This window comes from Acomys minous (assembly GCF_964271855.1).
Source record: "Acomys minous genome assembly, chromosome: 13".
NCBI lineage: Eukaryota > Metazoa > Chordata > Mammalia > Rodentia > Muridae > Acomys > Acomys minous.
The window spans coordinates 14,052,704-14,075,465 of record NC_140495.1 but is presented as its reverse complement, the minus strand read 5'-3'; the positions used below and the strand labels follow the sequence as shown (position 1 = coordinate 14,075,465).

The window sequence follows — 22,762 nt, the reverse complement described above, 5'->3', positions numbered from 1 at the left end:
GCCTTTTGAGAGGCTAAGAGGCTTGGAAAGCAGTGTGTGAGCGCCATAGTATGCCCCCATCTTTTTGGGGGTGAAAATGGGGCCTCGTTTTCCATGTAGGGGGAACACCTGCGGTTGCCGGGCCTCCTAATTAAAGGCGGGTACTCCCCAGCCTTTGAAGAGCTCTTGTCAGCAAAGGAAGGAAATGGTCCATGCTGGTGACACTCGGTAGGCTTACTGGTCAGAGCAGTTCTTCCTCCCTTCCCACCAGTGGGAAATCTGAGGCCCAAAGCCCAAGGAAGAGCAGGCAGGACAGCTAGGTCAGGCTGGTGACTGGGCGTGTCCACTTCATCTACCACACACGGTCACCTCCTCAGGAGCCTGGGAGGCCTAGGAAGGCTCCCCAGAGAGGTGATGGCTGGGCGTGGGAGGTAATGGGAGAGAGAGGGAGTGGGCATTCCAGGCTGAGGGAACTGCCCTTGTGATGGCAGGGAGGGGTAGAACAAGCCGCAGTTTTGGCAGGAACGAGGAGCATGTGTGGGGGAGAGGGGCTTGACCTTTATTTCTCCAGCCCTAGGGTACCCCCCCCCAGAAGCCTGAGGAGTGTATGCAGTCCATTTTTTGTTTAAAGGAAATTTAATGAGGTCCTCAGGTTGGAGGGACTAGAGATGCCTCCGTGGTGTGTGGCTGAAGTGAAGTCTGTCTGTTAGCATGGGGGAGAAAAATGTCACTACCCATTGGCCTTCCTCTGCCTGTTGGAGTAGTTCCAGCGCGTGAGTCAACCTTTGACCTGTACACTGAGCTATTCGGAGCCCTCACATTTCTCTGTATGTTCCGCTCGACACAATTGTAATTTCAGTTTAAGGAGCGGTTTTGCTACTGACCCTTGAGGGCTGAGAAACTTTGGCATGTGGCAGGCTCTGAGCAAATATTTACAAGCTAATGAAACAGCAAATGCTGGTCTCACTATGATGGGACCCTGTGCCCAAGGCCCATCTGTGGTCCAAGGTGGTGGGAGAGTTGGACAGTAGCCGAGAGCAAGAGGTGGCTTCTGTCCTTCCAGTGGAAGAAACTTGGTCTCTCTATCCCTTGGAAACAAGGGGGGGGGGGGGCTCTTTAGTAGCCTGGCCTTGCCACAGTCCTGGGCTTCTGGCTAGGTTCAAGACTTTCCCTCCTGCCTCCCCCCCACCCCCTTGGGTGGCAAACAGAGGCAGCCTTGTTCCTGCTCGCATAGGGCTGCCCTGTTCTCTGCACACTAAAAATGGAAACCCCCAAGCTATTTTGGGAGCAGTGCCCAGCCAGACTGTGGCCGTGGCCCCCTGCTCCCACTGAGCTGTGACCACAGCGTCCTTGCTCCCACCAGGCTGCTGGACCTTTCTCTCTTAGCCTTGTGCCCAGCCCTGCTTATGATAGGGCAAGTCTCAGGAGCGCCCTGCTGAGGCCTCGGATAGATGGGCCAATCCAGGCACAAGAAAAGGAACTTCGGGAACATTCCGCACAGAGAGCCTGGCAGCTAGGTGGTGGGAGGGTCTGGGCAGTGTGGCCTGGGCACAAGGAGGGGAAAGTGTCTCTCAGTGTGGAATAGTTTGTCCCATACCCTAACCAAAGTCTGTGCTCCTGCTTGAGGTCCACTGGAGTATGGGAAAGGTAGTGTTGCCATAGTTACCTAGGTCTGGGATTTAGGAGCCTTAGCTGGGGGTGGGAAGGTGTAGAGTGAGAAAGCAGGTACTCAAAGTCTGGGTGGGGGGGTCCTAGGGCTGGACCCGGGGTTGCAGGGCACCACCAGCCATGACCACTTCCTCAGAATACCCAGCCCACCACTCACACTGCACTCTGGGCTCTAACTCTACAACCTACAGGAGGGAAAAGTCAGGAGATGGCTTGCCTTCCACAGCTTTCTAGGACTTAGAACCGGGGAAGTGTGCAGGAGTCTAATGTGGGTGATGTGTGTCTGTCTCTGGCGGGTGGGTGTGACGTATCTAGGCAACATCTGTAGGGGGCCGAGTTTTATATGACTGTTTTTATGTGGTGTATGAGCATAGTGTGCCCTGGGTGGTATCTTTATGTTTGTGTGTGTGCGTCTACCTAAGTGCATAGGCCATATGTGCATGCATCGTTGTGTGTGTATCTGTGCAAGTGCTCCTGTGTTTACGTGCAAGTGTATGCTTCAGGGTAGATGGTATGCATAGATCGTGTGTGTGTGTGTGTGTGTGTGTGTGTGTGTGTGTGTGCGCGCGTGCGTGTGCGCGCGCGCGCGTGTTTACCAGTGTGCTGCTACCTTGGGTTAGGGTGGCCCTGGCTTGTATGGGCAATATATAGCTGAGTGCCATGACAGAACAGAGTCAGAGCAAAGGGTGGCATGGGGAGAATGCTGAGAAGGGACCTCAGTGCTGGGGTCCTTTCTGGGCCCAGATGGCCACGGGGCTCCTTTCTAGTTGACCTTTCCCAGGCCCCTCCGGTCCCTGGCTCTGCTGCCCTCCCCCTCCCCGTGTGGGCTCTGAGGAGGCGTCCTCTGTGGAATGTGTTTGGTGGCTGAGGGCCAGGCTGGGCTGGACTCCACAGGCAGACTGGGTAGTGGGGAGGGGTGTCCAGGGCTCCCACATGCCTGCAGCCCAGCCCCCAGTTTCATACTCTGCTTCCCCCCCCCCCCCACTGGCCAGGTGACTTCTGCTCAGGTCATGCTGCTATCTCCAGATCCAGCCGGCCCTGCCAGGTGAGCCAGACTTTACCCTGATGTGGGGGGGGGGCAGGGAGCAGTGTGACTCTCATTGCTAAGATGTGGCCCTGTCCTTCAGCCTTCACCCATCCCAGCATGGCCTGTTGCTGCTGTGGTTATAACCCCTCCAGATCCCTAGCTCCCAACGCCCTGCATCCAGTTCTTTTATTTATTTACTTTGTTGTTTTGAGATGAGGGCTCCCTGTGTGGCTGTCCTGAAAATCTACATAGAGACCAGGCTGGTCCCCAAACTCACCGAGGTCCGCTTGCCTTCGAAGTGATGGGGTGGAAGGTGTGCGCCACCACACCCATCTCTGCGACCAGTTCTTGCATTATTGTGACGTGCTGGGGGCCTCTGAGACCTCCTCATCTTTCCTCTTACCAGAACCCCAGCATCCATATAGAGGGGGCCTCTCCCTCCTCTGAGCCCTTGCCATCTCACTTGAAATCAGAGAGCAAGGTCTAGAAGGAACAAGGAGATCAAGTATGGAGCCAGGGTGGAGAGTGGGTGGGTGCAGGTCCCCTGAGAGCGAAGAGGTGGTGTTGAGGTCTCCATGGGCGGTGTCCGTCTCCTGTTTCTGCCCGGGTGTGTAGTCCTGGAGTCACCCCGGGTATCCGGGCCTAGTGAATACTAGGAGTCTCTGAGCAGCCCAGGTTAGGAACGCCTTGGCACTAACCACAGGCCAATCTCTTATCAGTGGCTTCTGAGTACCTCGCTGGCCATTTGAGCCTCACCGGACCCTTTTCTCTGCCAGGTGACCATGCCTGTCCTCGGCCCAGTTCTTCTCCAGGTGCTCTGGGCTGGGTGTGTCCTCACCCGACAGTCTCCTCTACCAGCTGCTTTTACTGCCAATGGCACACATCTACAGCACTTGGCAAGGGACCCCGCCTCGGGGACCCTCTATGTAGGGGCCACCAACTTCCTGTTCCAGCTGAGTCCTGAGTTGCAGCTGGAAGCCGTGGTGTCCACAGGCCCCGTGAATGACAGCCGGGATTGCCTGCCACCTGTGATACCTGATGAATGTCCCCAAGCTCAACCTACTAACAACCCTAACCAGCTGCTGCTGGTGAGCCCAGAGGCTCTGGTGGTGTGTGGGAGTGTACACCAGGGCATCTGTGAGCTACGGAGCCTGGGGCAGATCAGACAGCTGCTGCTCCGGCCAGAACGGCCTGGGGACACCCAGTATGTGGCTGCAAATGACCCTGCAGTCAGCACAGTGGGGCTAGTAGCCCAGGGATCGGCAGGGGAGCCCCTCCTGTTTGTGGGGCGGGGATACACCAGCAGGGGCGTTGGTGGCGGCATTCCTCCCATTACAACTCGGGCCTTGCGACCACCGGACCCCCAAGCTGCGTTCTCTTATGAAGAGACAGCCAAGCTGGCAGTGGGCCGCCTCTCTGAGTACAGCCACCACTTTGTGAGCGCCTTTGTACGTGGGACCAGCGCCTACTTCCTGTTCTTGCGGCGAGACCTGAAGGCCCCTTCTAGAGCTTTCCGTGCCTATGTGTCTCGAGTGTGCCTTCAGGACCAGCACTACTACTCCTATGTGGAATTGCCCCTGGCCTGCCAAGGAGGCCGCTATGGTCTGATCCAAGCTGCAGCTGTAGCCACATCCAAGGAGGTGGCCCATGGTGACGTCCTCTTTGCAGCCTTTTCCTCAGTGGCTCCTCCTACTGTGGATTGGCCCCTGTCAGCATCTACTGGCACCTCTGGCACCTCCGTGCTCTGTGCCTTCCCCCTGGATGAGGTAGACCAGCTCGCTGATTACACTCGAGATGCCTGTTACACCCGGGAAGGCCGTGCTGAGAACGGGACCAAGGTGGCTGACATTGCATATGATGTCCTTTCTGACTGTGCACGGCTGCCAGTGGTGAGTTCAGGCGTTTGCCACCAAGCACCTGTCCAGAAAGGCTGAGGGGAGCTGGGAGTGGGTACAGTGGCTCCCATGACAGGTGGAGGCCTGAGCAGAAAGAGTACCTTATCACATTGGCAGTGCCAGGTGCCAGGATGCTAAAGGAGCGGCTTTGTAGAAGTCAGCTAAGAGGGCGTTGGGCCTCCAGGGTGAGGGTAGAAGGTGGGTAGGAATGGGCTCTCTTGTTCTAGGTTCTGGGGAGAAAGGAAAAGGTAAAGATTGGGATTCCTGTGTCTCTAGCCATGGGAGGGTACCAGGATGGAGAGATTGCTCACCGAGTCAGTGAGGTGCAAGGGGCCCAGGCAAGTGGGCGGGGAACCAAGGAAGAGCCAAGCTGTGAGAACCTTGGTATTGAGTATGGCAGCTGGAGGAAACAGCTTCCAGGAAAAGGATGTGAGAAGATGAGGCCACAGACAAGGTGCGGGTGGAGAAGAGGGGGAAGAACCACGAGAAACTCAAGGATGGAAGCTGAGGTGGCGCTAAGGATGCGGTCCCAGGAGTGTGCTGCCCCGAGCAGGACTGTTGGGAGGGCCTAGGGGATGGTTGTCCTGGGACGTTATCCAGGCCGTGTCTTAGTGATGCTGTTTGCTACCTGTAGGACACCCCGGATGTTTTTCCCTGTGGCTCAGACCACACACCCAGCCCCATGGTCAGCTGTGTCCCTTTGGAAGCCACACCAATTCTGGAGCTGCCAGGGGTTCATCTAACAGCTGTGGCAGTCACCATGGAGGACAGACACACCATTGCTTTCCTGGGTGACAGTCAAGGACAGTTGCATAGGGTATGTCCTTAGGGAATGCTGAGGCTGAGATGTGTGACATGCTACATAATGCTTCCCATCCGTGCCCCACCTTGGGTGTGGTGCCAGACTTTGTTCTTTCACCGTAGGTTTACTTAGGCCCTGGAAGAAGTGCTGCCCCGTACTCAAAGCAGAGCATCCAGCCAGGGTCTGCCGTGAGCAGAGATCTCACCTTCGATGGTGACTTTGAGCATCTGTATGTAGCAACCCAGACTACTGTGAGTCCTGGAACCAGGACAGGGAGTGGCCACTGGGAGGGGGGTCTCTGGGAAGGGACAGGGAGCCAAAGGTGGGTGAGCCACCGGTTTTTGGACTGCCAGCCTCAGGTCCTCTTTGCTCTCACAGCTTGTGAAGGTTCCTGTGGCCCCTTGTGCTCAGCATCTGGACTGTGAGTCCTGCCTTGCCCACAGGGACCCTTACTGTGGATGGTGCGTGCTCCTGGGCAGGTCAGTGCTCCACCAACTCGTGACCTGGGCTTGTGCCTCTGTAAGCTTTTCTGTAAGATGCTTGACCTTGCCCACCGACTCTGCCTCTAACCTCCGGGTAGCCACCGCCTGCTCCTTACCCTCTGCTCAGGGCTTTGGTTCTCTGCCACAGCAGACACGAGAGCCTGGTGGTGTTGACTCCACGTGAGGGCTATGACCAGGGCCTCAGGACTAGAGACATGGCTGGCTTCTGGAGGGTCACAGTCATGTGCTGGTTCTTCTTAGGTGCAGTCGCCGGTCCGAATGCTCCAGGGGCCAGGGCCCAGAGCAATGGCTGTGGAGCTTCCAGTCGGAACTGGGCTGTCTTCGTGTAGTGCACGTGAGCCCTGCCAATATCAGTCTGGAGGAGAGGAGGGAGGTGAGTGACCATAGGAGGCAGGGCCCCTGTGGGGAGAGCTCTGGGGAGGGGTGGAGACCTTGGATTTTTTTTTTTTTTTTTTTTTTTTTTTTGGTCATTTCCTCCAATACCACATGGCCTTGCTCAGCCACTTCTCTTGGTCCTTAGATTTCTCTGTTATCAACCGAGGTCAGCAGGTGTTTGTATCAAGGGCTACAGGATGCTTCTTAAATGAGAGTGGTCCCAAAGTGTGCCCTTGGCTTTCTTGGTAGGTTTTCCTGTCGGTGCCAAGCCTGCCATCTCTTTGGCCAGGGGAGTCGTATTTCTGCTACTTTGGAGACCTTCAGAGTCCTGCTCTACTGACCGGTCCTGGTGTGATGTGTCTCTCCCCAGACCCTAGTGAGGCTCCAGTGCTGCAGAGAGGAGCCGGTGGGTGAGAGAAGGGGCCAGCCCCGGACCTGACCTGGGAGCCCCATCCTGCTTCCATCTTGCCTTAAGGGGTCTCATTGGGATGAGACGTGAATCCAGAAATAGCCCTGGTTGTGCTCCTGAGCCCCCTTACTGGCTCCAGGACCCCACAGTGTACGTGCTGTGTCCTGTGGACTTTGTTCTCTGACCCTAGTTCCTGTCTCCATTTGGGGTTCCAGCCTCATTCCACGTGGACCCAATTTCCTCCCGTCTCTTCAGTTCCGGCTTTCTCCCCCGTTTTTCAGACCACGTCTCCGTGAATGTGGAGCTCAGGTTCGGTGCCGTGGTGATCGCCAACACTTCGCTCTCCTTCTATGACTGCGTGGCGGTTACTGAGTTTTTCCCGTCTGCACCGTGAGTTCCTTACCGGGCCTGTCCCGAGCCCTGGGGCTCCCTTACAGAGGTCTCTATTCCATGACTGCCCTGTGTGCAGGTGCCGGGCCTGTGTGAGCAGCCGCTGGGGGTGCAACTGGTGTGTATGGCAGCACCTGTGCACGCACAAGGCCTCCTGTGACTCTGGGCCCATGGTGGCAAGCCAGCAGGTGAGTGGGACTCCACAGTGACGCATGTTGGGGGTTGGGCATGGGGTCCCCTGGGGACCAGGGTGAGGGTTTTCTAATGGCCTGGGGTCTGTGTGCCTGCCAGTCTCCTGTGAAGCTTCGTCCTGAGCACCCCAGATGCTTTGTGTGACAGACTCACAGGAGAATGGCTACTTGTCCATCCCACCTGCTTTGGGAGAGGACACTTAAGCTGAGAGGCAAGAGGTGTGGCCTTGGTTTCCCACCTCAGCACAGACCCTCTGGAGCCTGCCCTCTGTGTTCCTGCTTTAGAGAATTAATGGGATGTTTTTGTTTCTCTTTTCCTTGGTCTTCTTCCCTCTTAACATACCCTTGCCTGCCTGCTCCTGCACCTGCCTGCTGAGTGGCCCTTCCTGTCTTTCTTGGCCTTCCCCCTCAGAGCCCACTTCTCCCCCTAGTCCCTCCTGCAAGGGATATACTCACCCCTTTCCCACCTACAGTCCCCAAAGCCACTGTCACCCCTACTCCCAACACCTTCCCAGTAGAGCCTAGGGTTCCTTCTACAGCCTCGGATGTCCTACCTGAGGCTAAGCCTTCCCAGCTCAGCCTCTGGGGCCCGTGGGCGGGTCCTGGCCCCATACTTTCCCCTACCTCCACAGAGTCACTTTTCCACGAGAAGCCCCTCCCCCCTGACCTTCCTACCACACCTGGAACCACTATCCCTGCCCCCACTGACTTGGGACAAGTGACCACACCTGAGGACCTCTTAGCCTCCAGCCCATTGCCCTCAGATGCAGCCACATTGTCCCCCGCAGAGCCTGGCCCTGAGGCCCTGCCTTTCACGGTAGCCCTGGACCAGCCCCCTGGCACTGCTCCTGCCACCACTTTCCCAGGGGCCACTGGCTCCATGAAGCCCGTTCTGGATTGGCTCGTGAAAGGAGGCGGCGAGCTGCCCGAGGCGGACGAGTGGATGGGGGGTGACACACCCGCCTTCTCCACTTCCACACTCCTCTCAGGTGACGGAGACTCAGCAGAGCACGAGGGCCCTCCTGCCCCCCTCATCCTCCTGTCCAGCCTCGACTACCAGTACGACACCCCCGGGCTCTGGGAGCTGGTGAGGTCCAGCCCAGGAAGGAGGCCTCGGGAGGGGATGGGAAGACACAGCCGTTTGCTCAGCCTGTGATTCTCCTTTGGGAGGGTGGGGCCAGAGTGTTGCCATGGAGCCAAGCAAGGTACAGGACCGAGGCAGGCAGGGTGGGAGCCACAGACTGCCTTGCTCTTGGCGCCTGCAGGGAGAGGTAAATCCGAGGGTAAGCTCCTGTCCCTGTGTGGAGACCGTCCAAGGCTCTTTGCTGATACCGGTGCACGTGGAGCGAGAAATCCAGCTTCGAGGCAGGAACCTGTGGCTCTACCAGGTGTGTTTGTCTATCCAGCTAACGACTTTCCCTTCAGACTGCTTGGCTACTGACAGACTCTACCCAGAGTCTTAGAAAGCAGGAAGAGGGCATCGGCAGCCCCAGCTTTCCCTCCCAACCTAGGCTGTATTGGGGTAGGACCTGTCCTGCAGCCTGCGGGGCCCGGTTTCTACAACTACTCAGACATGTCCTCTGTCCCCAGGATGTCCCGAGGAACAGTGAATGTGTGATGGAGCTGGAGGGCCTCGAGGTGGCACTTGAGGCCCAGGTGGAGTGTGAGCCCCCTCCAGACACTTGGTGCCACATCAAGTGCCAGCGGCACCAGGTATAGACCCCACAAGACCCCGAGTGGGCACAGATGTACTGGCCACAGGCTGGCTGTTAACCTCAGCCGGTTACGTTGTACCTGCCACAGCCCAGCCTTTGACACGGGACGACAGGTGGCTACTCCAGCCGTGCCATATGCCTCATGGGGGTCCCTGGCTTCCAAGTCTGACCCGGCACTGTCCTCCTATACTTGTAATTTTGGTTCTATCTTTGAGCCACACCCTCCCCAGGCCTGGCCCAAACTCTAGACTCTTGACTTCACTCTCTGCAGTTCAGCTATGAGGCTTTGAAGCCAGAACTCCAGGTGAGACTGTTCCTGCGTTGGGCAGGTGTTCTGCGTGTGGACAGTGCTGACGGGCTTCACGGTGAGCTGCCTAGGGACCACAGGGCAGGCCGGCGGTGTCAGGGCCCCTCTAGGCCTCCCTGGCACGTTTCATTCCTGTTGTCTCTAGTGGTGTTGTATGATTGCTCCGTGGGACGTGGGGACTGCAGCCGCTGCCAAACTGCCACGTCCCAGTACGGCTGTGTGTGGTGTGAAGGGGAGCATCCACGTTGTGTGGCCCGGGAAGCCTGTAATGAGGCTGAGACTGTGGCCACGCAGTGCCCTGCCCCGCTCATCCACTCGGTATGTTGGACCGCTGTCATCACTGCTGCCCTTGGAGGGAGGATGTCTGTGTCATGGACACACAGGACTCAAAATAGGAGGCTGGGGCTGCCTCAGACCGAAGCGGTCGGGCAATAAGTAGAGGTGACTGTCCTTGTCCCGGAACAGGTGGAGCCTCTAACTGGACCGATAGACGGGGGCACCCGTGTCACTATCAGGGGCTCCAACCTGGGCCAGGATGTGCAGGACGTCCTGGACATGGTCAGAGTGGCTGGAGTGCCCTGTGCTGTTGTTGCTGGCGAATACGAGGTCTCCAGTAGGTGAGTTGATTGGCCCCAACACGGGAGGGAGGGCACCGTGGCTAGGTGGCTTCCTGCCCGGGCCCTCCTTCCTCTTTTTGCCTGCCTTTCTCCCGTCTCTGATTATGGTATCAGTGCCATAAGTGGTGGGTTATCATGGCCTGGAGCTCTGGCTTCCTGTGCAGGCCTGCAGGTCCCTGGCGCTGGCTGCTCAGGATCATTCTACTGTGTTGGGCAGAGTCACAGCTGGAGCTGCAGGTGGCTCTGCTTAGGTGACATACTGGCTTTCTCGGCGGCCTAGGATACCATTGCAGCAGGCTCCTCGAGGCCCATATCTCCCCCACCCCCGGGCCTACCCTGGCTGGGTCTTTAGGTGAGGCTCCTGCGGCATGCCTCCAGAGTGCCACAGAGGCACACAGAACATTCTCCAGGAGATGCTCATGAGTAACAGGGCCCAAACCTGGCAGAATATCGGGGTTGACCTCCCCCCTCAGTGCACTCTCAGAAGGAGTATTGCAGAGCCCCATTTTTTGTTTGTTTGTTTGTTTTTTTGAGGCAGGGTTTCTCTGTTATCTTAGCCGTCCTGGACTCACAGCAATCCTCCTGCCTCTGCCTCCCGAGTACTGGGATTAAAGGCATCCACCACCACCGCCTGGCTAAAGCCCCATAATTTATATTTTAAACAAGAGGTCACTCTGCAGGAGCATGCACTTTTCCTCCAGATGTTTGGTAACTGAGAACTTCCAGAGCCCCTAGACTATTAATAATTCTAGGACCATCAGACCTGGGTAATTTATGAAGTGGCTTACAAAGTGTAAAATGTGGTTGGAGCCTCCCTGGCTAGTTCATACCACTTGCTCTGTTTTGCCAGTGTTTGTGGTGACCGTGACAATGTTGACCACTGTTGGCTTAACATTCTGGAAGTTCATGTGCCCCGGGCTTCTGTTTTCTGGCTAAGAACCAGCGTTTTCTTCGACTGCTCACATCCACAGTTCTGGCTAGAGACTTCTAGGGACCTTTTGTTTAAGAGCAGATCAAGTCCCCATCCTATTGCAAATGTGTGCTGGCCATGGCGATGGGTGCAGGAGGGGACGGGGGTGGGGGTGGGGGGCTTGGGGTGGCTAGTGAGGCCTTCTTACTCGCTCAGCTGCATTCACCACAAATCAGCTCTCCAGGGCTCCCTTGTAAATACTTGCCATGTTAAGGAGATACGCTCCTCCTTGCTGGAGGGTGTACCTGAACGACTAAACCAGGAATCTGACTTCTCTGATGCCAAGGCTTGCTAGTGTGTCACAGGGAGTCCCTGTCAAAGCTAGAGCGGATCCTGGCTTGTCCTATGGGGGTGACGGGGAAGACAGGCCACCTGGAAGTGTGGCAGGAAAAGGATCTGCCAGGTCACTTTGAGGGACAGCTGTCCAGCCTGGTATCCCTTCCTGTCTTGTGCCTCCAGTCTTGTGTGTGTCACTGGGACCAGCGGGGAAGAAGTGACTGGCGCTGTGGCAGTGGAGGTTCCTGGAAGAGGACATGGTGTCTCAGAGTTCAACTTTGCCTACCAGGTGTCTGAATGCTAAGCCGCTCCCAGCCTCCAGTGGGTCTCTCCCTCTGTGGAAGTCACAGCCCTTCTGGTTTTGCCTTCATAGATGGAGCTCCCAGCCCTGAGGCTTTCTTATTTGTCTGAGGCGCCCCCGGCCTCGTCGTCCTGATTTTGCCCATCCTTCCCCATCTCCTTTTCCCGCAGGATCCAAAAGTACATTCCATCTTCCCAGCCCATGGCCCCAGAGCCGGAGGCACCCGCCTCACCCTCCGTGGTTCTAAGCTCCTGACTGGGCGGCCAGAGGATATCCGTGTGGTAGTTGGAGGCCAGCCTTGCCACCTGTAAGGGTTTGCTTCCTTATTCTACAAAATCCACACGCTCTAGGGAGGAGGTGGGGGTGCCGGGAAAAGCCGGTGCGAAATGGGTTGAGTTCTGCCCGGGCCCCCAGAAGCTGGGGGCTGTGGTAGAAGTGCACCTTCCAGGGATGCTTGGTGGAGCCCACGGTTGGCAAAGAAGCGGCGAAGCGAGCCAAGATTTGAGCAGGTGGTGTCCAGCTCCTGGATCTGACCTGTCTTGTACCCCGACCCAGGCTCCCGGAGCAGCAGCCTGAACAGCTGTGCTGTGAGACTAGCCCATCCCCTGTGCCTGCCGAGCTCCCGGTGACTGTTTGGTTTGGGGACACTGAGCGGAGGCTTCAGCACGGCCAATTCAAGTACACATCAGACCCCAACATCACCTCTGTGGGCCCCACCAAGAGCTTTTTCAGGTGTGGGGCCAAAAGCATGTGTGGAAGGTCTTTGCAGTTCTCACAGTGTGTGTGGGGGGGTGGGGTTCTAGGAATGGGGCTGTGAACCCCTTCCCAATGACAAAATGGGGCTGGGCCTGAGCTGGCTGGGGCTGGGCTGGGCTTCGGGTCCGGCTTTTGTTATCAGTCGTGAGTGGCTCCCGGGTTGTGTTTCAGTGGAGGACGTGAGATATGGGTCCGTGGCCAGAATCTGGATGTGGTGCAGATGCCAAGAATCCGAGTGACTGTGGTCCCAAGAATGCTACAGCCTGGCCAGGGGCTTGGACAGCAGCACCACGTGGCCCCTGAGGAAGTATGTTGGTCTGGAGCCATCATTCCGTAGCCTACCCATGAGCCTCTCCTGCACGCACCAGGCTGTCCATCTCTCCCCTGACCCATAGCACAACCTGTGGGCGGCTGTGGGTAATTGGTACCAAAGGAGGCGCTTTCTACTTTGCTCAGCCACACATCTCATGGGGTGCCTCACTCAGTTGGTCTGCCCTCATCTTCCTCTGCAGTTTGAGGAGACGTGCCTCGTGAACTCCTCCCACCTCATCATGTGCCGCACACCTGCTCTCCGGGACCCGCCAGAGGACCCTTGGGTCCAGGTGGACTTTATCCTCGACAACATAGTCTTGGACTTCGCTACGCTGAGCCCCACCCCTTTCTCCTATGAGGCCGACCCCACTTTGCGTTCCCTCAACCCTGAGGATCCTGCCACACCATTCCGGCACAAGCCAGGGAGCGTGTTCTCTGTGGAGGTAACATACCTTCTCCTCAGGCTCTTCCATGGGAGAACAGTGTACGCTAGAGAGGTCAGGGCTGAAAGAGCCTGAAGTGCTTGGCACAGCATCCGAGCCAGCCTGGGCCCCCACACTCCACAAAGGTGTCTGTGTTTGGTTAAGTAAATGGTTTGGCGTATTGAGTAATTGGTAGTGCACATTAGGCATCCTCATTGGCAACTGGGCTTACATGGGTGACACTAGACCGGTTTTGTGACACACATGGTAAGCAGGATGGACACATGGACAATCTGTCATCACCTGGCCAACAGTAGCTCAGTTAACTGCCCGGGCTGTGAGGAACTGTTTTAGATTCTCCAGGGTTTCAGCTGTGAGAAGAAATGTGGGAAAGCACAGAGAAGGTTACGGCGAGCAGTTTATAGGGCTGCTCTGTGACCGTGGGCTCCACATGCAGGGGGTGCTCCCAGGACCGTCCCTCTCATATTTGGGGAGATAGGCTTCAGGTAGCGTGTGTTCGGAGTAACAGACCAGTGCCCCAATGTTCCAGGGGGAAAATCTAGACCTTGCCATGTCTAAGGAGGAGGTGGTGGCCATGATAGGAGATGGCCCCTGTGTGGTGAAGACTCTGACCCGGCACCACCTGTACTGTGAGCCCCCTGTGGAGCAGCCTCTGCCGCAGCACCCTGCCCTCCGGGAGGGACTGGATGCTCTTCCTAAGTTCACGGTCGGTCAGTGGGCGGGACCTGGGCAGGGCTGGGCATCATGACATCTGGGGCCCTGGCTCACAGGTAGCTTCCCGTGTAGGTACAGATGGGGAACCTGCTCTTCTCCCTGGGTCATGTGCAGTATGATGGCGAGAGCCCCGTGGCTTTTCCTGTGGCAGCCCAAGTGGGCTTGGGAGTGGGCACATCTCTCCTGGCTCTGGGTGTCATCATCATTGTCCTCATATATAGGTAGGTGAAACCAATTGGTGGCTGGAGGGAGAAGGCACAGACTAGAGCAGGGATCTACAAAATAAATAAATAAATCATATATATATGATTTATTTTTATTTTATTGGTATTTTGCCTCCATATGTTTCTGCGTAAGGATGCCAAATCCCTAGGAACTGGAGTTATAGGCAGTTGTGAACTGCCATGTGGGTGCTGAGAATTGAACCTGGGCCCTCTGGAAGAGTTGAAGCCAGTGCTGTTAACCACTGAGCCATCTCACCAGCCTCCCTCTTCCCTCCCTCTGCAAATATTTTACATAAGGGATCAGACCTCTGGGAATGGCCCTGTGGTCTCGGCCGTTGAGTATTGCTGAGTTCTAACAAACTTGTGTTTATAAAAATAGCTTGTGGGCCCTGTGTGGTATAGTCAGTTTGCTGAGCCTCAGGCCGAGTGATGGGTAGATGTGTGTGATGGGAACGGGACTGGATGGATTGGTTTGGGTGAGGCCTTGACTTGCTTGACTATGGTCAGGTTAGACTGGTAGACAAGGTTGGGGTTGGCCTGGAGTAGAATTAGGCAGGCCTGAACCAAGTCGAGCTTAGCAAGGCCTCTGGCCTGCTGACCTTTCCCTTCTGCCCTTGGTGCTGAGTAGGAGGAAGAGCAAGCAGGCCCTGAGGGACTATAAGAAAGTGCAGATTCAGTTGGAGAATCTGGAGAGCAGTGTGCGGGATCGCTGTAAGAAGGAGTTTACAGGTGAGAGTGGGAGGTCCCCCGGGGCTCTGCCTAAGGCTGCTCTGGTCACGTGGCCTCCACTGACACTCTTGTGTGCTCAACAGACCTCATGACAGAGATGACTGATCTCACCAGTGACCTCCTTGGCAGTGGCATCCCCTTCCTGGACTACAAAGTGTATGCAGAGAGGGTCTTCTTCCCTGGGCACCGGGAGTCACCCTTGCACAGGGACCTCGGCGTGCCTGACAGCAGGCGACCCACTGTGGAACAGGGCCTGGGCCAGCTCTCCAACCTGCTCAACAGCAAGCTCTTCCTCACCAAGGTGCACTCCCAGCCAGGCTTCCCCAGCCCTTCTTGCTCTCCTGGTGGGGCCGCCCTACTCCTGCCCACCTGGTTCTGACCCCCCCCCCCCCTGCGCCCTCTTACTCTCTCCCTGGCTTTACTTAGTTCATCCACACCCTGGAGAGTCAGCGCACCTTCTCTGCTCGGGACCGTGCCTATGTGGCGTCCCTGCTCACAGTGGCGCTTCATGGGAAGCTTGAATACTTCACTGACATCCTCCGCACTCTGCTCAGTGACCTGGTAGCTCAGTATGTGGCCAAGAACCCCAAGCTGATGCTGCGCAGGTACAAAGTGGCTCTCAGGGTGGTAGACAGCGGGAGGCGGGAGTTGAGCCAGGGTCTTGGGTTTGGGGGCTCTGTGGAATAGTGCCCTCCAGCCCTTGCTGACCCTGGCTTTCCCTTTGCTGCCATCTCAGGACAGAGACTGTGGTGGAGAAGCTGCTCACCAACTGGATGTCCATCTGCCTCTACACCTTTGTGAGGGTGAGGGAGGGGCCGGCAGCTCTTCCTTAGGGGGAGGGTCAGGCCCTGTAGAGCGCTAAGCCTCCCGCAGTTCGTAGACTGCCCACCCCATGCCGGAGCAAAGGCCTCACCCAACAAAGCGTGCCCCGTGTGCCTTCGCTTCCTGATGGAGGCCTGACTGCCCGCACCTTCGCAGGACTCTGTAGGAGAGCCTCTGTACATGCTCTTCCGAGGGATTAAACATCAAGTGGACAAGGGTCCCGTGGACAGTGTGACGGGCAAAGCCAAATACACCCTGAATGACAACCGCCTGCTTAGAGAGGATGTGGAGTACCGTCCCCTAGTAAGTGTGCGCTCTGGGCAGCTGTACACTGCACTGTCTGGTCTGCACGTCTGTGCCTGGACATAGAACCACCTGACCTCTGCCTGGAGAGAGGCTGTTTATCCATTTGTGGTAGGAACCCATGGCCTCCCACAGGCTTCTACCCCTGGCTTGGATTGAGAGTTGGGAGGCACAGAGGGTCCCAGGCTTAGGGTGGAACCACAGATTGAGTGGGAGTATCTTTCTTGCCATCTCACCAGGGATGCTGCAGTCTTGTCCCCTAAGTCAATAGCCACCTGGGTGACCTGCCTGTGGCTCACAGGCTCAGTTACATAGGAGGGTTCCTTTGAGGGCCCAGCTAGTCTCTGCTAAACCCACTTCTTGGTCAGGTTGCATGAGGAATCCTGGCCCACACAGACTTCCCTCAGGCCTAAACGAGGGTTGTGTGCTCATGTTGGGCTTCTCCCATTCACCCCACAAGTGAATGCATCTAGGGGGCAGCAGACAGGTGAAGAGGCAAGAGTTAAGGACTGCTTGGTGCCGGGGTGGGCTCAGTGGCAGTGTCTTTCTCGTGGGTTGTCCCTGCCTTTGACCTGTGTCTTGGTTACCCTGCATGCGGGGCCAATCCTGAAATCTCTTACATTTCCTGTGTAGACCTTGAATGCTCTCCTGGCTGTGGGGCCTGGGGCAGGAGAGGCCCAGAGCGTACCTGTGAAAGTCCTGGACTGTGACACCATCTCGCAGGCCAAGGAGAAGATGCTGGACCAGCTTTATAAGGGAGTGCCTCTTGCCCAGCGGCCAGACTCGCGCACCTTGGATGTTGGTGAGGAAGCACAGTGTCTTAAAGACCCTGAGACAGTGTTGGGCCTGAGCTGGCCCAAGATTGGTCTTATACGAGGTGGGATGTTGGACGTTGCTACAAAGGCTGGCTCTGGAACACTTAGCAGATGACCTTTGACCTGGGGAGGGTTCTCTTCTTACTCTTTGGAGAGCATGGGTGAGGCTCTTTCCAGGTGGAGCGGCCACATCTCTACCTAGGATGAGCTGAGCTGCATGCCAGGAATCGATCCTGGAAGCCCTGAGCCAAGTCCTCTCTTGTCCTTGCAGAATGGCGGTCTGGAGTAGCTGGGCACCTCATCCTTTCTGATGAGGACGTGACTTCTGAGATCCAGGGTCTGTGGAGACGTCTGAATACACTGCAGCATTACAAGGTGGGAGGGATGGGAGCTGGAGGGCGGGCAGGGTGGGCAAAGGCTGATGGAAGTGTCACCAGCTATGGTTAGCAGGTTCCAGACGGAGCAACGGTGGCCCTTGTTCCTTGCCTTACCAAGCACGTTCTTAGGGAAAACCAGGACTACGTCCCTGGAGAACGTGAGTGCCTCCTCCTCCTTCTCTCCCTCCTCCCCCCTCTTTCCTCATGGTTTTCTGCACCTGGCTTGCCCAGTCCTGGGGAGCAGGGAAGGTCCTTTGGACTGAGGAGCCTCAGCCAGGTGCTCCCTTTCCTGGGGCAGTTAACTGAACTTGGGGTCCTAAGAGGAGGCGCCACCAAATTCTTATATCTTGGCACAGGGACCCCAATGCTGGAGGATGTAGACGAGGGGGGCATCCGGCCCTGGCACCTGGTAAAGCCGAGTGATGAACCAGAGCCTCCCAGGCCGCGGAGGGGCAGCCTTCGGGGCGGCGAACGTGAGCGAGCCAAGGCTATCCCTGAGATCTACCTGACTCGCTTGTTGTCCATGAAGGTGAGTCTGGCCTGTTAGGAAGAATGCCTACCCCCAGGACACGGGGGTAGTGTGGGGCGTGCACAGGGGAGTGCCACGAGCCTACTGGAGGCTGGCTGGTGCTAAGGTCTCCATCCTCACTGGCTCATGGCTTCCTTCTCTCCCCCAAGGGCACACTGCAGAAGTTTGTGGACGACCTGTTCCAGGTGATTCTCAGCACCAGCCGCCCCGTGCCTCTGGCCGTCAAGTACTTCTTTGACCTTCTGGATGAACAGGCTCAGCAGCACGGCATCTCCGATCAGGATACCATCCACATCTGGAAGACCAACAGGTATGGGAGGAACGGGGCTCAGGACATGGCTGGGCGCCTCCTGCCTCCCTAGCACATTTATTAATCCCTGCCCCCCCCCATCCCCCGCCCAATTTGCAGCCTGCCACTGAGGTTCTGGATCAACATCATCAAAAACCCCCAGTTTGTGTTCGATGTCCAGACATCTGATAACATGGACGCAGTGCTGCTGGTCATTGCACAGACCTTCATGGATGCCTGCACCCTGGCTGACCACAAACTGGGCCGGGTGAGCAGGCTGGGAGGGATGTGACGGGGAGGATGGGGTCACCCAGGTAGATAGTGGGTGTGGGGAGTGTCAGGTGCACCGACCTTCAGGCTTTCCTCAGCAAAGAGGAGACGGTCAGGGGGGCAGCCTGTGACCTCAGGCCTCATCCCAAGGGCTCCCCAGAAGGTGGTCATGGTCAGTCTTAAGATACGAGCAAAGAGGAGGCGGGCACCCACTGCCACCCCTGGGTTTCATCCCTGGGACCCATGTGGTGAAAGGAGAGCCAGTTTCTGTGAGTTGTCCTCTGACCGCCACACAGGGAACTGATCACCTTACTGAACTTTGACCCTTCTCTGCTGTGCAGGATTCTCCCATCAACAAGCTTCTGTATGCTCGAGATATTCCCCGTTACAAACAGATGGTGGAAAGGTACGAGAGGGAGTGGGTCTGGAGAGGCGTGCGTGCAGCTGAGGTCCTAGGCGGGCCCTGCTGGCACCGAGGAAGTGGGCTCTGATTACTTAGCATGTCCTGGGCTTTTTGGCAGTTACTATGCAGACATCAGACAGACCGTCCCAGCCAGCGACCAGGAGATGAACTCAGTCTTGGCGGAGCTGTCCCGGGTAAGGCCTCTGCTTCATGTGTCTCATTTGTAGAGAAGGCTTTGTCACCCCTGTCTCTCTGTGATCTGCCTGGGAGAGGACACACAACCCTGTCACCATATAGGCAGAGTGTCCCAGCGTCCTCCTGGCATCTTGTCAGAGCGAGCAGGGCTCTCGTTTTTTGATAGCTTTCAACTTACATCCTCTACCAGGTGCTTACATAGTTGCAGCCCTTGCTGGGTCTGCAGAGTAGATGGGGTTCAGCTCTGGGCCTTTGGGGGTCTACGCGCTCATGCTAGCCACTGTTCTGCTGCCACGCTGCATGTTCAGCACCTAAGTGACAACTTCAGGAATCATGACAGTGTCCCCTAAGTGCTCACAAGGACACCCGCGCTACCCACAGCAGCTGTGTCAAACCCTTCTTGGGGTGTGCCTCTGCATTTGGTACATCTGAGAGCTCCATGAGTTGCTCAGGCTGCATCAGCGCTACTGTCTAGAGGGAGGCGGCTGAGGGTCCAGCGTCCCCATGGGAAGCCGTGGAACGCTCTCAGAAAACGGTTGAGTAAGGTCAGAACAAAGTTGTGCTGAGTTCCCAGCCAGTCCCTAGGCCGCGGCCCGGTAGCCACGTGAATGAATAGGAGTGATTTGTAGCTACAGCTTTGCCCGGGAGAGGCGGGCAGGGCCTCCGGTGGAAACTCCAGCCTGCTGAAGCTACTCCTGGAGTTTCTTCCTGCCATGGAGGCCTTTAGTTTTGTCCTCTCCTGAGCTGCAGTTGTGCTTTGCCTTGGGTCCCCGCCCTATAGGGAGGGTCTGCTTCCCACCCACCGCAGGGCCTGACCTTCGATGGGGTCCTGGGCCTCGCCTCGTTTCTCTCACCTTTCATCTGCCCTCTTCCCTAGAACTACTCTGGTGACCTCGGGGCGCGAGTAGCTCTGCACGAACTCTACAAGTATATCAACAAATACTACGACCAGGTGAGCACAGCCTGGGCCCTGGCTGCGGCAGGGCTGACCCTGAACTCACTGAGCTCCTTGGGAAGCTGAGTGAGGGTCCCCTAGGCTCCGTTAGCGATGTTGGCTCTGCTCTCCGTGCCCCACGACTTCCCATTCTCCTTCAGCAGGGCTTCCCAAGCATGGCAGCTGAGGTTGGGAGTCCCTAGACAACCTGCCAGGATCTGGAGTTGGTACGTGGGATGTGCAGGGAGACCACCCAGCTGCCATTCCTCCCAGATCCCCAGGTTGACTCTGTCCTGGACATGATCACTTCTATGCATACAGACCAGGCAGGGCTTGGTAAACCAGAGGAGCAGGGGGTGAGGTGGTAAGCACAGGGTGAGGGTGGGTGAGGGTCCAGCAAAGCCAGGGAGGGGTCTTCTGGGCCTCTCTTGACCAAGCTCAATGTTCTAAGTACCCTGCTAGCCAGTCTGGGTGCCTACTAGAATTACCACATTCATGGGGCGCTGCTGAGAGCTCAGGAACCTGCGTGATGGCCTACAGCTCAGTGGTCTGGTAACAACAGCCAGTGGATGTACAGCCTCCTTCAGTGTGATGTAAATTCCAACATGGGCGGGCAGAGGTGATGCAGTCTCCCTGTTGGAGAAAGAGGGGGCCGTTGCTCTCCACACGCTCTGCCTGCCACCTCTTTTCTTTGAAGCAAACCCATTTGTGGCTCTTAGGGTTGCTCTTTTGCCTCAGTATCTGTCTCCCACACCCTTTTTCTCTTGGTCTTGGTGCGTAGAATCATGAAATGTGAGCAGCTGGCAGACAGGACGATGGGGGTGGCTACAGCAGACCTTGCCAGGGCAGTGGAAGCCGAGTGTAGTGTCTCACGCCTTTAAACACGGCCCTTGGGAGGCAGAGGCAGGTGGATCTCTGAGTTCCAGGCCATCCAGGGTTCTGTGTAACAGAGAAACCTGTCTCAAAAACAAAACAAACAAACAAAAAAACATAAATAAGGCCAGTGGATGTGTGTAAGGCTAGCTTCTACACCAAAGGAGCTTGGCAAGGGGGGAAATGTGAGCTGGTGAGTCCAGTGTGTCATTCCCTAACTAACTGCCTACCCTTTAACTCCTGGGGTGCTGCGGGCCGTACCCTCACCACTGCGGAGGCAGGAAGTTTAAGGCTATACTGAGACCCTGTCTTAAAACCTAAAACCTTAGAAATGCAACCCAGGTGACTTTGTTCACCGGTGAGACCCGTAGTCAACCAAGTGATGTGGCTCACTGAATCTCCATTGCTTACCCGGTCCCTTAGGTCCACCTGCGGTGACCAAGGGGTCCAGAGAAGTCGCCCCAATCCTGTTGTTTTGCCTTTCAGATCATCACTGCCCTGGAGGAGGATGGCACTGCCCAGAAGATGCAGCTAGGCTACCGGCTCCAGCAGATCGCTGCTGCTGTGGAAAACAAGGTCACAGATCTATAGGGACCGGGGAGACCTGGCCTGCTGTTGTCTCAGCACCTCCTGGGCAGCCCTGGAATCTCAAGGGAGAAGCCACCTTCGTAGATGCCTGTAGTGACTGACAAGCAGAGTTTAATGAAAGGTGGCTCCCAGCCCCCTGGTCGCACCAGCCTTGGCCCTGTTAAGGCCCACCTTGTAGGCCTGGGACCTAGTGGCTCAGTGGGTAGTGCCTGGTGACTCTGTGACCTACTTCTTGGGTGACACCAGCCTGCAGGGAGCTGGAAGACTTAGGTTTCCAGAGAATGTCCAGTATGGCCTCCTGGCCCCTGGGGAAACTGTACTGTCTTGAGCGCTGGCTTGTGTCCCACTGGGAATCAGTGGAAGGAAAAGAGCCCTCCCACTTCCTGTCCTCTTCATCCATCCACTTTGACCTCAGTGTAGCTTCCTCTGTCCTTTTTCCCTGTTGCCAGTTCCAAGGCCTGAGCAAGAGAGAAAAGAAAAAAATGCCTTTCTAGACTGCTGCTGCCTCAGCAGGGTTGGGGCCTCAGGACCACCCTGCCTTCCAAATGGCCGGTGGGGAGGGACAGCTGCCTCAGGGGAGCCTCGGAGAGAGCAGCGGCTCTTCGTTAAAGGATAACACGCGGGATGGAGTCTGACACGTGGACTCACCGGCCCCTCTGCTAAGGCATAACCAGCAGCTGTCGGGGGACGTGGTCTCCTGATGCCCAGGGCTGGCAGGGGCAACATTTCCCAAAAGGAGAACTTGAAGTCCAGTACAGTTCAGGGAGAGTTGGGGACTATGTGAGGTTCTGTTCATCTTCACGGGGCCCACCTTGCTCGCAGGTCATGTTCCATGAATTGGGAACATGTGGCATCATTTAAGGTGACTCCAAGCAGTGTAGGGTCTCAAGGGCTCTTGTCCATGGCCTTGTTTTCTGGACTCCATTTTCATATTGCTTGTCCATGACGAGGTGGCTTAGGGCAGGGGCTCAGAGCTAACCACCTGCGTGAGTGGTGGCCACCTTGTGTGGCATTTCCTGTCTGAAGCTGCAGGTGAGCTTCAAAACCATGGTACTGAGGTATCCTGTGCAGAAAAGCTTACCAGGTGAGGGCTCCCCTCAGCTCTCTTACTGTGCATAACCAGTGATCCAGCCACCTTTGGGGTCTTCCCTGAGGCTTTGAAGAGATGGGCTGATGCAGTTCTTGTCCTCAAGATAGCAGGAGCCATGTTGGTTTTCATGCCAGGGGTAATCACAGCTGCTATTTCTGTCAGCTCTAACATCCTTTCTTGCCCACGCCTACCAGATGTGGGGAGCCACAGTCACAGAGGGGTCAGCAGTCAGGCCCTCATTTGGGAGCCTCTGAACTTTAGTACTAATAATAGTTGTCTTAGTCCAGATTTTATCCTCACTCGGAATGTTTCTGCGCCGCCCCCCCCCCCCCCAAGTGGCTGCTCCAGCTAACCGTGGCGTTGGCTGACAGGGGAATGTGGTCTTGGCTAGACTTCAAACAGGCACAGGGAGGGAGGGAGCTAAAGTCAACAAGGCAGGGATGGCAACAGCCACACCTCTGCTCCAGGCTTGGGCTTCTGCAGTCTTTAGGAGTCCTGTGAGGCGGTAAGGGTTCCTGGAGATGGAAGGCCAAGTACCTGCATGCCCGGGCGTGCGGGTTCCTGGGAAGGGCAAGTGCTGAACGTGCGCTGAGTCACTCATGTCTCACCCTCACAGAACATTGTGATAAAAGATGTTATGAAAATAATAAAAAAAAAACAACAAAAAAAAA

The 22,762-nt window shown here is 56.5% G+C and overlaps 1 protein-coding gene across 1 annotated transcript; it reads left to right on the top strand.

The window, feature by feature from the left end:
- The first annotated feature begins 2,639 nt into the window (after positions 1-2,639).
- On the top strand, positions 2,640-22,762 carry PLXNB1 (plexin B1). Its single transcript, XM_084752555.1, has 37 exons — positions 2,640-2,692; positions 3,451-4,563; positions 5,204-5,386; positions 5,494-5,622; positions 5,750-5,850; positions 6,115-6,247; positions 6,499-6,655; positions 6,940-7,048; positions 7,128-7,236; positions 7,652-8,326; positions 8,505-8,627; positions 8,830-8,952; positions 9,226-9,319; positions 9,407-9,579; positions 9,727-9,878; positions 11,308-11,413; positions 11,596-11,732; positions 11,981-12,157; positions 12,353-12,488; positions 12,694-12,936; positions 13,466-13,642; positions 13,723-13,871; positions 14,503-14,603; positions 14,687-14,904; positions 15,030-15,208; positions 15,340-15,406; positions 15,582-15,728; positions 16,362-16,530; positions 16,815-16,918; positions 16,994-17,078; positions 17,277-17,449; positions 17,599-17,759; positions 17,859-18,006; positions 18,350-18,414; positions 18,530-18,605; positions 19,484-19,558; positions 20,900-22,762. Exons 2-37 carry the CDS (start codon positions 3,457-3,459, stop codon positions 21,002-21,004), a joined length of 6,366 nt encoding a protein of 2,121 aa, XP_084608681.1. The 5' UTR covers positions 2,640-2,692; positions 3,451-3,456; the 3' UTR covers positions 21,005-22,762.

Bases quoted from the DNA above. Each gene is read 5' to 3' on its own strand.
- PLXNB1 (XM_084752555.1), top strand. From the start codon at position 3,457: ATGCCTGTCCTCGGCCCAGTTCTTCTCCAGGTGCTCTGGGCTGGGTGT. The intron at 9,580-9,726 runs GTATGTTGGACC...GTCCCGGAACAG, and splicing joins CTGCCCCGCTCATCCACTCG to GTGGAGCCTCTAACTGGACC. The intron at 17,450-17,598 runs GTGAGTCTGGCC...CTCTCCCCCAAG, and splicing joins CTCGCTTGTTGTCCATGAAG to GGCACACTGCAGAAGTTTGT.